General features: G+C 50.5%; 1 protein-coding gene across 2 annotated transcripts in view; it reads left to right on the top strand.

Moving 5' to 3' along the window:
• The window catches only part of SBNO2 (strawberry notch homolog 2), an 83747-nt gene that overhangs the window by 16319 nt on the left and 50570 nt on the right, over nt 1-16858 (top strand). For both annotated transcript variants that reach the window (XM_063147095.1, XM_063147094.1), the window contains exons 2-4: nt 6522-6764; nt 8944-9011; nt 16706-16829. In XM_063147095.1, coding sequence (XP_063003165.1) covers nt 6636-6764; nt 8944-9011; nt 16706-16829 — 321 coding nt within the window. In that variant the 5' untranslated portion in view covers nt 6522-6635. The remainder of the gene's footprint in view (nt 1-6521; nt 6765-8943; nt 9012-16705; nt 16830-16858) is intronic.

Genomic DNA, 16858 nt, shown 5'->3' with positions numbered 1-16858 from the left:
GGAGGAATCGTATTTCGGTGTCTGCGTGGAAGCACCGGGGCGTTATTCGCCCCCGAGAGCCCGCGAGATTCCAGTCTGTGCCGGGAAGCGTCTCGGATGTTTTTCGCAGCCAGCCCAGCTCAGGATGAGGCCTCCCCCGGATTTGACACTCAGCCCTTCCGAGTCGTTTCCTCCCCTTCAAACCCTCCAGAACCTGTTGTGGAAGAGCCAGCCCTCCTCCATCTTTTGGCCTTCCTCTGTCAGACAGGTTCGCGGTTGTGCTGCGCCCGGCACAGGATTTGGGAGCGGACGTGAGCGTCCCAAAGCGTTTAGCTTCCTTCTGGGAATTTAAAGGGAAGAAAGAAAAGCGAGCAAGTTTCTAGTCCTTAAGAGGACAGACATGGGCTTAAAAGCGTGTGAGTGTGACATCTCAGGACCGTGCGGTCGCAGGGTGAGTGTGGGGAGAAGAATGTAAGAAGAGACTTGCTAGATCAGACTGAAGGCCTTTCTAGATGTGCACAGGAAATGCACAAGCAGGACAGGGGCGTAGTAGCACCCTCTTGTCTGTGTTCCCCGGCAGCTGGTTTACAAAGGCACACTGACACTGGAGTAGCACATCGCCATCAGGGCTAGTAGCCATAGATAGCCTTCTTCTCCTCCTCCAGGAATTGATCCAACCCCCTTTTAAAGCCATCCAAATTGGTGGCCATCGCTACATCTTGTGGTAGGGAGTTCCATAGATGGTGCTGTGTGAAGAAGTCCTTCCTTTTATTTGTCCTGGTAGTGTCAAGTGTAGATTTCTCAGTGGCGGGGTGTCAGTGCCACCCTGCCCCCAGCCTGACAACCCGTTCTAATCGCCTATGGCGAGTGAGAATTTGTCCCCAAGCGATCAGGCGTAGGGGACTCCTTAAAATCAGCAAAGCGTTGGCTTTTTCGCTGTACTTTAAGAATGTTGACGTGCCGCACAAATTAGCAAGCGGGCTGGTGACTTTGAAGCTAATGAGCAAGGGTGGAATGAATAAATTACGCCCGTTTGCTTGACTGGATTAAGTTACGTAGGTTGTACCAGAATTCCAACTTTGCATTACCTTGGCACTGAGATTTCCAGATGCCCCCTTCCCCTGGCCATTTGTCACTGCCATGCTTCTGGGGTTCTCTTTGCAGCTTCAGGGCTAGAAACTTGACACATAATTCTTCTTTGGTTGTTTTTTTTTTAAAGCAGCTTAATATACACTGACTGTTGTTACAGGATTTAGGTAGCTCATTGCCTATGACCAGACATCTCCTTTAGTTTCTTTCGAAGTATGGAGCGAACCTTCTTTTTCTTAAATTGGGTGTGTAGTGTCAAACTAGTGTGCGGCCTCTGTAAAGTCAGCAAACTCCATGTTAGGCATGATAAGAAAAGGAAATGAGAATCAAACAACCAGCATCATACTGCCTTTATGCAAATCTAGGGTGTGACCACATTTGGAATACTGTGTACAGTTCTGGACAACGCACCTAAAAAAGGATATTATAGAGCTGGAAAAAGTGCAGAAAAGGTCAATTAAAATGATCAGGGGGTTGGGGCATCACCCCTACGTGGGAAGGTTACATCAACTGGTATTGTTCAGCTTGGAAAAAAGGAGGCTGAGGGGAGGCAGGACAGAGGTGGACAAAATTATGCATGGTATGAAGAATGTGGATATAGGGAGACATTTTTCTCCCTCTCTCAAAATACTAGAACCAGGGTTTATCCCATGAAGCTGATGGGTGGGAGATCCAGGACAGATCAAAGGAAGGACTTCTTCACGCAGCGCAGAGTTAAACTGTGGAACTCTCTGCCACAAGACGTAGTGATGGCCACCCATTTGGATGGCTCCAAAAGGGGGTTGGATCAATTCCTGGAGGAGAAGGCTATCAATCGCTACTAGCCCTGATGGTTGTGTGCTACCTCCATTACGCGAGGCAGTAAGCCTGCGTGCCCCAGTTGCTGGGGAACATGGGTGGGAGGGTGCTGTTGCACCGTGTCCTGCTTTGTTGGTCCCTGGTCGGCCACTGCATAAACAGAGTGCTGGACTTGATGGACCCTTGGTCTGATCCAGCAGGGCTCGTCTGAGGTTCTTATTCCGCAGGAGTAGAGATCGTCCTTGAATTAAAATTAACTATTTAGGGGAGTGGTGGCAATGAGATAGTTCAGAAACACAGTGAGGAGGTCTCTCTCTCTTTCTCTCTCTCTCTGCTATTGATTTTATACCCTTCATAATAAGTTACCCCCCGTTAAACGGTAAGTAAAACAGGCTCGTCTTCGGCAGCTCTTACGGGAATCTCTGGCTCTTGATTTCCTATCAAAAGCCGTTGCAAACTTGGGGAAACGGTTTGGGGAGGGCATGAGACAGAGACGGAGACGGGCCTCCCGTTAAAAAAAAGTCGGAGTTGCGGTTTTCTTTAAAGGCGCCAGTACAGACGGAGGAAAAAGTCCTCTGCCCACAGGGTCTGCCTTCTTCAGCGTTCTGCCCTGTTTTCTTGACTCTCTCTACCTGGTGCCCTCCGGATGTATGCCGGAGATGTATGTTGGGGATAGCCGCTCTAGCACCCCTGAAAATGGGGGCTCCACCTAGAGCGGCGGCCTCCGTGAACTTCTCAAATCCTTCGTTTTCAGAAAAAACAAGTCGCCACGGGTTCCGTCAAGCTAAAGAGCGCGTTGAACGTCAGGAATCCAGGCGTTGGGCCTGCTGCCACTCCGTGCCGCCAGGTGACCTTGGGATCTCTGGAGGTGGCCAGAGGGCAACGTGGCTTGTGTTAGTAGTAGTATCCACATGGCCGGAGGACTCGGTTGCTTCCAGGCGTCACTGGGGGAGAGGAATCTCAGTGCATGTTGAGATTCAGACTTGCCGTCAATTCCTATTCTTACAGTTCGGAAGCTGCAGCTCGTGAAAAATGCAGCGGCCATCGGGAACCAGAAGGTTCGACCATATTACACCTGCTCTGGTCCGCTTGCACTGGCTGCCTGTATGTTTCCGAGGGTGGAACGCCTCTCCTGACGTGAATATACCCGTTCACTACGTTCAACGTCTAAGGTCCTCCTCCGGGTGCCTACTCCGAGAGAGGCTCGGAGTGTGGCAACGAAGGTCAGGGCCTTTTTGGTGGTGGCCCCCAGACTGTGGAATGATCTCCCTGACGAGGCTCGCCTGGCACCAACGCCGCTATCTTTCCAGCGCCAGGTTAAGACTTTCCTCTTTGCCCTGGCATATGGCGGCACATCTTAATCACCCACATGTTTAGTTTTTTTTAACGGTTTTTAATGCTTTATGTGTGTATGTTCTGTGTTTTAGAATTTTAAATTTTGTATACTCGTTTTAATCTTAATTTTAGAATTTCTGTAAACCTCCCAGAGAGCCCTGGCTATGGGGGCGGTATATAAGTGCAATAAATAAATAAATATTACACAGTAATCGGAGCTTTGAGACCCAGCATGCTGGATTTTTGATATTTTGGCCGCATAGTCTTCGGCTCACCACATTTGGCCGTCCACCTCTGGAATTAGTCCCATGAGAGTTTCTGCAGATTTGGTCTTCTGGCCTTGGAGGCTAGGTGGGAGGCTAAGCGTGGGTGCAGGGCCCAGCTTATAGCTGCACGTTAACAAACCAGGTTTCTAGAGAATCCTGGCTTATTGTCCCATTTGAACGCGGCCTCTGCCGGCTTTAGTAGACTACAGTCTGGCCTGGAATAAACCACCTTCTCCTATACTTATTCAATCTCCTTTTCCATCCGGGATTCCTTCTCTGCTCCCACTGAGTCCCGCAAAGCCCAGCTCAACGGAGCGCCGGTCTGGCACACCGTTGAGTCCTCAAACGCGGTGGGAACGCGGTGCTCCCAGGGGCTGGGAAAGCCCTGATCCTCTTTCGACACCTTTCAACGTTTTATGGGTGGTTGTTTTTTATGGCGCCGTAAAAAAGGGACGAGGACTGCTCGTAAAAGGGCAGGCATTGTCACTCGCTTTGGAAGGGAGCCCAGGGAGAGATTTAAAGCTCAACGTTACTTAAATTGCCCAATCGCTCTCCGCCCCCCCCCCCGATACAAACCCAAATTCCGAGAAGACAGTTTTCAATTTTTTCTGCTTTGGGGGACCGTTCCGCCTTGACGGGACCCGTTTTCTTCCTGGGGGAGGGATCCCCGCGGGTGTTTGGGGGGCACCTTCTCTTTCCACGTGGGGTAGTTATCTAGGTGTGTCCGTCGTCCTGGTCAACCTGCGTGACCTGAAGGTGCACTCTGGATGGCGCCCAGTGCTTTCCAACAGCTGCAGGGATGTACCTTTAGCACATCCCTCAGGGCGAAGGTGTAGCTTGTGTCTTGTTGATCTCTTCTTGTGGAGAACCCCCCAATAAGCGGCTGAATCACCTTTGGGCAGACCGAAAGCAGCACCCCCCCTGCCTCCGGTTTCACATCCCCGAGTTGTTCCGAACAGAACTTCAGGAAAGGGGTCGGCGGCGGAAATTTCGCCGGACAAAGAATCTCCCGTTTTAACCTGGGTGGGTTTCGCTCGGCCTCCATTCCCCCATCTGGTTGTGTTGGATTACAGCGCCGAGAATCCTCAGCGAGCCGTGGAGTAGCCGGACCCCTTTATGTGCTCCAGCAAAACCGGTTAATTTGAAATGCGGCTTTTAATGCAGGAATTTGGAGTCTGTGTGTCTGCTGCTGCCAATTTGGGGGGCCTTTGGCTTCTCTCCTCTTTAAAACTATTAAAAAGAAATGGGGGGAGGGGAAAACAATTCTCACTAAAAGAAGGGGAAATCCAAACAAGAGGGAGATTCATCGGGTTGCGAAATAGGGTTTCGTCACTTTCCAAGGAATAGTAAATATTTAAGAGCGAACTGCAGGAGGAGCTGTGGGTGACGGTGTGTCAGCAGCCGCCAACTTGCGAAATCGGGCCGTCCCCGGCCAGGCTGCTCTTGGCTTAAGTCAGACACCGCAGTCGAGGAAGTGGGATGTAGTCGACGAAAGCACATGCCAGAGTGAACGTGTTAGCCTTTAAGGTGCCACAAGAGGAGTCTGTGTGAAGCCCCGCACGTCGGGGAGGAGGAATCCACCAGAATGCAATTTTATTTTACGATAGACTTTCTTTAACCTGGTCTTCCATGCTGGCCGGGGAATGCTGGGACTCGTAGGTCAACACACCTGGAGAACGCCAGGTTGGGGGAGGCCACTTTTGAGAGATTCCTGGATTGTTACGTGTGAACCAGCAATCACGATTTAAAGGAAAACTCTTCAAGTCAATTGCATACTTCTCTTTTCAAGGCTAAACATGCCCAGTTCCTTCAATCTCTCTTCCTAGGGCTTTGTTTCCAGAGCCCTGATCATCCTGGTTGCCCTCCTCTGAACACGCTCCAGCTTGTCTGCATCATTCTTGAAGTGTGGTGCCCAGAACTGGATGCAATACTCAAGAGGAGGCCTGACCAGTGCTGAATAGAGGGGAACCAGAACCTCGTGCGATTTGGAAGTTATATTTCTGTTAATGCATCCCAAGATAGCCTTTGCGTTTTTTGCAGCCACATCACACTGTTGGCTCAGATTCAGCTTGTGATCTACAACAATTCCTTTGTCGTTTTTCTACCAGACCCTCTGCGTTAATATAGTGCTTTGTAAAAAAAGAAAGAAAGAAAAGAAAATTGGGGGCACGTTTTATTTTAAGCAATAATATTTCTGCTTCCGAAGATGCAGGGTTGTGGTGGTGGGGTTGCCTCATCATTAAGCGACTGGATTGAAACAACTGGGCCTGTTTAGCCTGGAGAAGAGAAGAAGGAGGGGAGACCTGATAGCACTCTTATTTATTTATTTATTTATTTATTACATTTCTATACCGCCCAATAGCCAGAGCTCTCTGGGCGGTTCACAGAAATTAAAACCATTCAAAGTATAAAACAACAGTATAAAACCATAATATAAAATACAATATAAAAGCTCAACCAGATAAAAACAGCAGCAATGCAAAATTACTCTTCAAATACTTAAAAAGTTGTCACCCAGAGGAGGGCCGGGATCTCTTCCCAATCATTCCAGAGCGCAGGACACGGAATAATGGGCTCTAGTGACAGGAAGCCAGATTCCGGCTGGACATCAGGAAAAACTTCCTGACTGTTAGAGCAGTACGACAATGGAACCAGTGACCTAGGGAGGTTGTGGGCTCTCCCACACTAGAGGCCTTCAAGAGGCAGCTGGACAACCATCCGTCGGGTATGCTTTAAGGTGGATTCCTGCATTGAGCAGGGGGTTGGACTCGATGGCCTTGTAGGCCCCTTCCAACTCTACTATTCTATAATTCTAAACGGAAAATGTTTCCGTTTGCCAGAAAACCTCAGCCTAGATCTGCCCTTATTTTTGTGTGTGTGTATGTGTGTGTGTGTGGGAAGTAGTGCCGATTGCATGGGTCATTGGTGGCTAACAGCTGGCCTAGGGGGGCTGAGGATGATGGGCATTGCAGTTGGGGAACTTGGGTGTCCCATGGCCTCTGGCAACTCCCTCTCTTCCTAACCTCTCCACCCCCATTTCTCTCCGTCCCCTAGGACATGCCGCGGCACGAAGGACATCGGTAAAAAATCCCACCATCCTCCTCCCCGCAGCCTCTGGGATCTCTTTCGCCAGCCGCCGGCTTCCCCCATGAAGCAATCTAAAGCCTGATGCCCTCGTTGCACCTCGGCATGGACAGGGGGAAGACCTACCACCCGCCATGCCAACACCAGCAGCCCGGCAACACACTGTACGGGATGCCGGCCCTCCAGCCCCAACCCAGCGTCCCCACCATCGAGGTGAGTCATTCCCCCGTCCCCCCCCCCATGGTGCGGATGATGCCGGGGAGGCATTCATCAGCGGGTTGTAGGCCTGCAGGTGCAGCTTCGAACGGTGCCCGTGGGCTCGCTTTCCCCTAGGGACGCCAGGGGCTCATCATCTCCTGAGGCGGCAGGTCAAACTGCTGAACGGCTCTGGCCTGCCAGGAACGGCGTCCCTTGCGATTTGCAGCCCTCAGTCAGCGTCCTACTCCCGCAACCTGGCGGCTGCCAGCCCTGTGGACTACAACTCCCATTGGCCCCGTAGCCCAGCACAAGTCGGCGAAGGCGGGGGATGAAATTCCCTCTGCCGAATATCGGAAGGCACCGTGTCAGACCTCTTGGGATCCCCCAGCCAGCTTGGCTGTTGGGGACAATGGGGTTTGTAGTCCAGGCAGCTGGTGGCCCCAGCTGGGGAAGCCTTCACGAGGATAATCACCACCCAGGCCTCTGAATAATAATAATAATAATAATAATAATAATAATAATAATAATAATAATAATAATACTGTATTTCCTTGACTCTAAGACACACTTTCCACCCCTATATAAACATCTCTAAAAACGGGGTGCGTCTTAGAATCGCGGGTGTGATTCTTCTTCTTGGAATCAAAGCTTTTTCTCTGTTGGTGGCACTGAAATCCGTCTGCGTCTTAGAATCGATGGTGTCTTACAATCGAAGACAATTGATTTCTTACCCGCCTCTCCGTTTGGATGGAGGCGGAGCACAACAGCAAACGATAAAATACGCAATGCTGTGGTTTCTGAGTGGCCTCGTTCGGTCTCCCGCCCTGTCGGCGTGGATCAGCTGAGCTGGCGATGATTGATCGCTAAGCGTTGTGTAGGTTTGCCTTTTGACGGTCAAACCATGCTGTGTTTATTTATTTTTTATTTATTTATTTATTAAATTTATATACCGTCCCATAGCCGAAGCTCTCTGGGCGGTTTACAAAAGTTAAAAAACAGTGGGCGTTAAAAAGCATACAAAATTTAAAACCATCAAAAAAAATTAAAAACAACAGTATTTAGTATCCATTTAAACAACCATTTTTTAATGGGGTCCATTAAAAAACAAACAAACTTCATATATGTTGCTAAACACCTGGGAGAAGAGAAAGGTCTTAACCTGGCGCCGAAAAGATAACAATGTTGGTGCCAGGCGAGCCTCGTTGGGGAGATCATTCCAGAATTGACCAGGTTCAGAGGCTCAGCAGAGGGAAAGAAGCCACGGTGCCCTCTTTCCCCCCCCCCAGGAGCGCCGTCCGCATGCCCCCCCCCACCTCTGCTGAGGCACAGGTTAACGCGCTCTCCAAACACTGCAAGGTGTGCAGTGGAGATGCCCTCCAAACCACTCCAAAACCCCTGCAACAAGCCATGGTTTGTGGGTTTCAAGTAATCCACAGTTTGTTGACAGCCCTCCAAACAACCTAGCTCCCCTTTTTCAATCTGCTCTTTAAAACCCATGAGGATTGGACCGTGTAGCAATTATTTACTACCTTGGAACTCAGGGCTCCTGACCATTTGATCCTTCTGCTACCTGTGGGACCCAGCTCAATGGAATAGGGTTTTTTTGACGCTAGTTCGCGTAGCCAAGGCTTGCATCACTAATTTGATTGGAAAACGGTTGCTTTCAGGCCTGTCTTCCACTGAATTTTTTTTGATGTTGTGGAGCAGGTCAGGGGAAATTATAAAATGGTCCACTACACTGTCCCCCCTATGAGAGAGGTATGTGTAGTGACCGTTAGAGTCGTCAACTACACTACCATTCAAAATTATCAGAGAATGTAGGTAGGCAAGCATTATTAGATTTTTACCATACTTATTTATTCTTTTGTCATGAGAGTGCCTTTCTAAAAAGAAGCCATCGTCCAACGGAACAGGCAACTGACCATGGTTGGGGGGTGGGTGGTTTGGAAGCCTCCCCTCACTGTGCACCTCACGGGGTTCACACAACATGGCAACCTGTGCCACAGCGAGGGCAACCGGGGAAGTGGCGGGCACGCAAGCGGCACACGCGGGGCAGGGTGAAGAAGCCCCTGTGGCGGCTTTTCCCCACCGATTTCCGAACCTGGCCTCTGATTTTGAGAATGGAAAACGAAGACGATTATGCAAACCTGCGCTTTTTATTTTTTAAAAAACCCTGCCTCCTTTGCACTTTCAGAATTCTGTTTCCGGTTGGTGGAGTCCGGCCCCGTGTTTGTCCACGCCATCTTTCCTGAGTGAAAACCAGTAAGTGCCACACCGCGTGCGTTCGGCCCCCGCTCGGCTTGCGGCGTTTACAGGCCGCTTTTCTGCCAACTGTGTGGTTGAGTGACCTGCAGGCTCTCATGTGCAGGTGACCCGGAGCGCATGCGCTGCCTGCAGCCGCCCCCCACACCACAATGGGTTCTGTTGCAGGTGTCCCCCAAACCCGGAGCACCGGCTTGTTTTGGGGTGAACAGTCAGGTTAACCGACGGCTTGCTGTTGGATGAACTGCTGAGTTGTTCAGCTCCTAAGCCAGGAAAAAGCAAAATATATATTTATTTATTGCATTTCTATACCGCCCCATAGCCGAAGCTCTCTGGGCAGTTTACAAAAGTTAAAAACAGTAAACATGAAAAACAAATATACAAAGTTTAAAACCATAAAAAGCATAAAAACAACACTATCCTTCTAAAAACAGCTATTCTGGGGTCCGTTAAAAACAAACAAACTCCGCATATGTTGCTAAATGCTGTTAAATGCCTGGGAGAAAAGAAAGGTCTAAGGACTAACTGAGGAGAAAAATTCAGCTGCAATAAAGCATGAGAGCACTCTTCAAATACTTAAAAGGTTGTCACACAGAGGAGGGCCAGGATCTCTTCTCGATCCTCCCAGAGTGCAGGACACGGAATAAGGGGCTCAAGTTAAAGGAAGCCAGATTCTGGCTGGACATCAGGAAAAACTTCCTGGCTGTTAGAGCAGTATGACAATGGAACCAGTGACCTAGGGAGGTGGTGGGCTCTCCCACACTAGAGGCCTTCAAGAGGCAGACATCTGTCAGGGATGCTTTAGGGTGGAGTCCTGCATTGAGCAGGGGGTTGGACTCGATGGCCTTGTAGGTCCCTTTCCAACTCTGCTATTTTGTGATTCTATGATTCTATGAAAGCAAACTTTAATAAAATAGCTAATCTGAAGTACAAACTGTAAAAAAAAAGTTTGTCAACTTTTTTGATAACGCAGCTCTGAAATTATGCGGAACCGAAAACGCAATTGTCCAACGTGTCACACACCGACTGAGGTCATAGTCCCACGTGGACCTGTGGTCCGTTTGGAGTCAACCCGGAGAAGAGCCTTCAGTGTGGTGGCCCCTTTCCTTTGGAACTCCCTGCCCCTGGAAGTCAGGCAGGCACCAACACTAGGCTGCTTCTGGCGCCTCCTGAAAACATCTGTTTCAAGACGCCTTCCTTAACTGACCAGCCGCTGTTTCTGTTTCTTTTTTAATCAGTCCTTTGTTTTAAATTGAACCATTTTGATTTGCTGTTTTGGATCTCTTTTCTTTTTACTGTTTTATTCCTACCTGCACTACTCTGGAATCTTCCGCTGCTCCCAGACTGTGGAACGGCCTGCTGGAGGAGACTCGTCAGCTTGACAGTCTTAGCTATCAAAACTGATCTCTTCCGGCAGGCCTAGCCAGTAGAATTTTTAGGATACTTTTAGGATGTTTTTAACAGTGTATGCTATGTTTTTAATTAGTATTTTATGTATTTTGTGATTGCTGTTGTTTCCCGCCTTGATCCAATCGGAGAGGTGGGTAAGAAATAAATTATTATTATTATTATTATTCTACATACGGAGCAGTATATAAATATTGTCAATTAATAATAATAATAATACACACATAGATCCAGTTCAGACAACACGCTAAGCCACACTGGTTAAGCATTTTGAGCTAAACGTTGGTCAGAATGGAAGGAACCCAAAAAAGCCAGGTGAAAATGGAGATGTGGTTTATTAAAAAGAACTAGACGGACCCTCGGTCCGTTTACAGCCTCAGGGCCCTTCTGACGTTCTTAAGTTCTTACCTGAGTTACTGCGGACCAGGGACTCCGAACGCGGCTCTTAACCCGGCACAAAGACCCGGTCAAAGGCAACCTATTAAGCCTCGTATTTTACGGGCGAATACCGCGTGGCTCGACTTGCCATCGTTAATCCGGCAGGAAACGCGTCCCGTTCCAGACGCCTCCAGAAAATGCCCGCCGCTTTTTGTGGCTTGCGATGAATCGCGATCGGCCGTGATGCTACCCCGTCCTCCTCTGCTTTGGGTTGGGTTTGATGGCGTCTTGAAACAGCGGCCTTTCAGATTTACCTGGCAATCGCTTAGAGACGTTGCTATAATAAGAGGCCTGTAAGTATAATCAATCTGTCTTATCAACTCTAGGGAAGCTGTTCTCAGGAGTCGAAATGTTCATTATAAATTACGCCTGGTGCGGAGAAGGTGGAAAGGGAGACATTTTTTCTCCCTCTCCCATAATACTAGAACCCAAATACCAGAACCCAGGAAGCTGATGGGTGGGAGATTCAGGACGGACTTCTTTACACAGTGCAGAGTTAAATTATGGAACTCGCTACCACAAGACGTAGTGATGGGCTCCCATTTGGATGGCTTTAAAAAGGGTTGGATAAATTCCTGGAGGAGGAGAAGGCGATCAAGGGCTAGTAGCCTTGACGGCTCTGTGGTCTCTGCGGTATCCGAGGCTGTCTGCCTGTGTGCACCAGTTGCTGGGGAACATGGGCGGGAGGGTGCCGTTGCACCGTGTCCTGCTTTGTTGGTCCCTGGTCGACAGCGGGGTGGGTCTGACTAGACGGACCCTCAGTCTGATCCAGCAGTGGCCTTTCTTAAATTCTCGCCCGTCTGCGGCAGATAGCCTGGAGAACTCCCAGGGGCTTCCTAAATTCCCCGCCCCGTGCATCACCCAAGTAAAACAAGGCCTCATCTCGAGTATTGTGTCCAGTTCTGGGCACCACACTTCAAGAAGGACGCAGACAAGCTGGAGCGTGTTCAGAGGAGGGCAACCAGGATGATCAGGGGTCTGGAAACAAAGCCCTATGAAGAGAGACTGAAAGAACTGGGCATGTTTAGCCTGGAGAAGAGAAGATGGAGGGGAGACATGAGAGCACTCTTCAAATACTTAAAAGGTTGTCACACAGAGGAGGGCCAGGATCTCTTCTCGATCCTCCCAGAGTGCAGGACACGGAATAACGGGCTCAAGTTAAAGGAAGCCAGATTCCGGCTGGACATCAGGAAAAACTCCCTGACTGTTAGAGCAGTATGACAAAACATCAGGAAAAACTCCCTGACTGTTAGAGCAGGACGACAATGGAACCAGTGACCTAGGGAGGTTGTGGGCTCTCCCACACTAGAGGCCTTCAAGAGGCAGCTGGACAACCCTCTGTCAGGGATGCTTTAGGGTGGATTCCTGCATTGAGCAGGGGGTTGGACTGGATGGCCTCGTAGGCCCCTTCCAACTCTGCTATTCTATGATTCTAGCCGCGGTCCCTCTTCGAAATCTCCGGCGTGCTCCGACAGAACCTTTCCAGGCGGGTTTTGTCCTGCGGGGGTGTCAGGCACATGCATGTGCACGCTCAGGCCGCGCAGAAGAAGCACACGCGTTGCGTACACCGCAGCGACACCCTGTTCGACGGGGTGTTCGGAACTGCAGACCCAGCGGCTGCCGCCTCTCTCGGCCGCCGCCGTTTGCCGAAAGCTGCCCATGCTTGGAACAGGGTGGGTGTTTTTCTTTTCAAGGGTATTCCTGTAAATTCTACTTTCTGAAACCTCCCGGGAGGTGTTAACAGAAGTTCTCCTCTTTCCTGCTCCCTCTCTCTTTTCTTTGCTGCATATTGAATAGCAGATGGTAGACAGGGCTTATCGATTAATGCCCCCCCCTCCCCGTGGCCGTTCCCACCCAGCCGCACTCCAGCGGTAGCCGTTAACGGCTTCCCAGTCCCCCCCCCTCTTTTGGGGCAGGGGGGGTTTCCCATTCCCACGCCAAATTATCCCTTTCACTCCCCTCCCCTCTCCGATCTAGGATTCAGCTGTGCAGTTTAAGGGATGGTCATATGTCCGTCCGTCCGTCCCCCGTTACTGAAACACATTCCTTTTTTCGCACGCTGAGCTGGGCTTTATTCACCGGGGACTGAAATCCAGACCTTTTTTTGCACTTAGCAGGGCTCCATCACCCTCCTAATAAATGTTGGAGCCGCCTCATGCCGGCGAATTGCGCCTGGGACTTTCCGCCGACGGCTCTGCTATTGAGCCGTGGCAGTTCCGCTCAAGCTAAGGCGCTAGTCCTCATTGTTCTGAAGAAAGAGCTGATTTCAATAGGCACCGAGGAAGCGTCCTCGTGGCAGGCCAAATTATTCAGCCATCTAGTTGGGCATTACCTGCTCTGCTGGGCGGTGGTTGTTCGGCGTCTCCAGCAGAGAAAAAGGTCTTATTACCTCCCCCGTGATTTTTTAAAATTGGGAATGCCGACAGTGAACAAGAACATGAGGAGTGCCCTGATGCTGGATCAAACCAAGGGTCCATCTAGTCCAGCACTCTGTTCACACAGCGGCCAACCAGCCATCGGCCAGGGACGAACAAGCATTACGTGGGTGCAACAGCACCCTCCCACCCATGTTCCCCAGCGACTGGTGCACACAGGCTTACTGCCTCAGATACTGGAGGTAGCACAGAGCCATCCGGGCTAGTAGCCATGGATAGCCTTCTCCTCCTCCAGGAATTGATCCAACCCCCTTTGAAAGCCATCCAAATTGGTGGCCGTCGCTACATCTTGTGGTAGTGAGTTCCGTAGGCTAACTGCGCACCACTCAGCAGTGGTCCCTCCTCTGTTAATTTGCCTTCCCTTCAACTTCTCCAAAAAGTCACCTGCCGGCACGAAAGGCGGATGCCCCCGCCAATCGGAAACGCCCGGGTGCAACAGAGGGAGAAATGAACCTTGCTGGGCTCTGAACGTCTTATCCCTCAATGGTCGACCACTGACTCTCCTGCACGCACAGAGTAGAGGGGAGATGCAGGTTTACCGTGATGGTTGCAAAGCCCATGAGAACGGCCACTCCTTCTCCCTTCCTGCGCGGTCCGTGATGGGAACCGTAGTCCTTTTTTCCATAGTCCCTTCTGTCCCCAGGGAAACGGCGAAGCCCATTTTCACCCACTCATTCTCAAACTACTAGGAAGAACATCAGAACAGCCTTTCTGGATCAGACCAGGGGGCCACCTAGCTCATATGGCGACCAACAGGAAAACCACTAGCAGGACGTGGGTGCAACAGCACCCTCCCGCCCACGTTCCCCAGCAACTGGTGCACACAGCCTTACTGCTTCAGATACTGGAGATGGCACAGAAACATCAGGGCTAGTAGCCACGGATCGCCTCTTCTCCTCCTCCAGGAATTTCTCCGACCCCCTTTGCAAGCCATCCAAATTGGTGGCCGTCACCACATCCTGTCTGGCTAGCGAGCCTACCCCGCCCCCCAGGGCCTTCGGGCCCGATCCTCCGGAGACGTCCGAGCCTGCTTGGGGGATCCCCCGGCTGTCCTGCAGGGGTCTCCTGCGCGCCGTCGCTTTTCTCGAGGACTTTGATAGCGGCCGGCTCTGCGTCAAGCCGCAGCTGCTTTACTGGAAAGATGATGAAGCAATTTGCCCGAAAACGGGGTGGGTGGTTCCCATGGGCCGAGGCTTTGATAGTAAAACCAAAACTGGAGAATGTGTGTGTGTGTGTGTGTAAAGGCGAAAAGAGAAAGGAGCTCTCTCCACGTCTCACAACCTGGACTTGAAGTTTCCAGAGGGTGGATTGCCGTCGTTCCATCATCCTCGCATGCCCTCCCCCCCGAAAACGGCACCCGGTCGGCGCTCGTTCCGGGTGGCCCGCGATGAGGTTAGAGACGGCCCGTCGACGGACGCCGTCTCTTCCTCTTCCCTTCTTGTTTTTTTTTTTTTTAAAGGCAGGCTCACCAAGGTGCCGGTCCTCATGGATGCCGGGAAGAAGCCTTACAACTCTTTAGGGCGGCAGGTCGTTTTAACAGGCTGTATTAACCTCTCTTCCCTAAACGGAGCGTTTCTGTCGTGCTTTGAAAAGGAGGGAGTCTTAATCAAACAAAGGATTCCCCCCCCCCCATCCTGGTTTCGGGTTTTCTTTCAAACATTAACTCATCAACGGCGCAATCCTATGCGTGTTTCAACGGGGCGGAGGGCGGTAAGTCCTACACTCCAGGAACGCTGGGCGTTGTAGGACTTTTTATTTTGTCTAAACATGCATAGGATTGTGCCCTTTATCATAGAACCATAGAATAGTAGAGTTGGAAGGGGCCTCTAAGGCCATCAAGTCCACCCCACTGCTCAATGCAGGAATCCGCCTTAAAGCATCCCTGACAGGTGGTTGTCCAGCTGCCTCTTGAAGGCCTCTAGTGTGGGAGAGCCCACACCCTCCCTAGGTCACTGGTTCCATTGTCGTACTGCTCTAACAGTCAGGAAGTTTTTCCTGATGTCCAGCCGGAATCTGGCTTCCTTTAACTTGAGCCCGTTATTCCGTGTCCTGCACTCTGGGAGAATCGAGAAGAGATCCTGGCCCTCCTCTGCGTCACAACCTTTTAAGTATTTGAAGAGTGCTATCATGAATCCTTGTTTTAAAGGATTCTCCCCACCTATTGAGATAAGCGAATCTCGATCGGGTTTGTCGAACTGCAGCGATAGTGACCTGATGCCAGGTGTTTTGGATTGCCACGGCCCCAATACCTGTCCATGAGCCAGGTAGGCTGGGGCTTATGGGAGCCGTAATCCAAAACCTCCAGAAGCCACCTCGTTGCCTATGCCTGGGAAAACTGCAGGAATATTTTCAACGGGGGGCTCCCGCCCGTAAACCGGGCAATTTTTCTCCCCCTTAGCTCGGCTTGGAGAAGCCGGCAAGGAGGTCAGACCCATTTTTACACACACTGAATTGCTTGGCTACATCCATGCAAGGTTTTGTGACTCATCACGTGGACGAAGCCGTGCACTTAAGCTACTCTGTGCCTGTTCCGATGCTTCCGTAGCCGAAACTTAGGCGCAAGGGGAAATGTCTTCAAACACTGTTTGCAGCCGTACCAGAAACGGGGGGCCAAAATCACCATTTTGGGGGAAAACATTGTGATCTATTCGGCGCCGGTTCAAGACTTTCCTCCCAGGCGTTGAACAGCATAGGTTGAGTTTTTGACTGACTCCAGAATAGTTTCAAATGGATATTATATCTAACCTGTTTTTATGCGTTTTAAATTTTGTATATCGTTTTTTAATGTCTGGCGATTGACCCTTTGTAAACCGCCCAGAGAGCTTTGGCTATGGGGCGGGATATAAAAGTAAATAATAATAATGATGATGATGATGATGATGATGATGGAGAGGAACTCCAAAACAGCCCATTGAGAAGTAGCTAACAGATGCTGTTTATTCGGGGAAGGGGGTAAGGTTATGACTGGGACCCTGAACAGGCCCGCGCTGCAACATTTCGTTGCAGGTCCCACGGATCTGGACTACCGTCTGTCAGGGATGCTTTAGAGTGGATTCCTGCATTGAGCAGGGGGTTGGACTCGATGGCCTTGTAGGCCCCATCCAAATCTGCTTTTCTATGATTCTATGATCTCTTTCTAAGACACCCTTCCACATCCTGGTTCCTCCTTCCTGGACCTCTTAGACTACAGCTCCCATGAGCCCCAGCCAGCAGGGCCATGCTGGCTGGGGCTGATGGGAGTTGGAGTCTGAGATGTGTTGGAGGAAGGCAGGTTCGGAGACGTCCTCTGACAAACAGCGGCATTAGGGGTCGTGTGTTTCCATCCAGGGCGTCAGCCCCAAAGTTCTTATGCACGTAACATCCGCTCACCGTGTGTCAAAATTCACCTTTCTCTCCTTCCCTCTCGTTTTGCAGGCAATATTACAATACCACTTGCGATTTCTACACGAATTCCATCATCGGGCCGCCGTTCTCGGATTCCAGCTATACGTCTCCGGGCCTCGCCGACTTCTTGCCCAAAAACGGCGACTTTCCTCAGGTGAGAGTGAAACCGGAATTCCTTCGCCG

Source organism: Elgaria multicarinata, chromosome 23 (genome assembly GCF_023053635.1).
Source record: "Elgaria multicarinata webbii isolate HBS135686 ecotype San Diego chromosome 23, rElgMul1.1.pri, whole genome shotgun sequence".
NCBI lineage: Eukaryota > Metazoa > Chordata > Lepidosauria > Squamata > Anguidae > Elgaria > Elgaria multicarinata.
The sequence above is the reverse complement of the archived record's forward strand: the minus strand, read 5'-3'. Positions and strand labels throughout refer to the sequence as shown.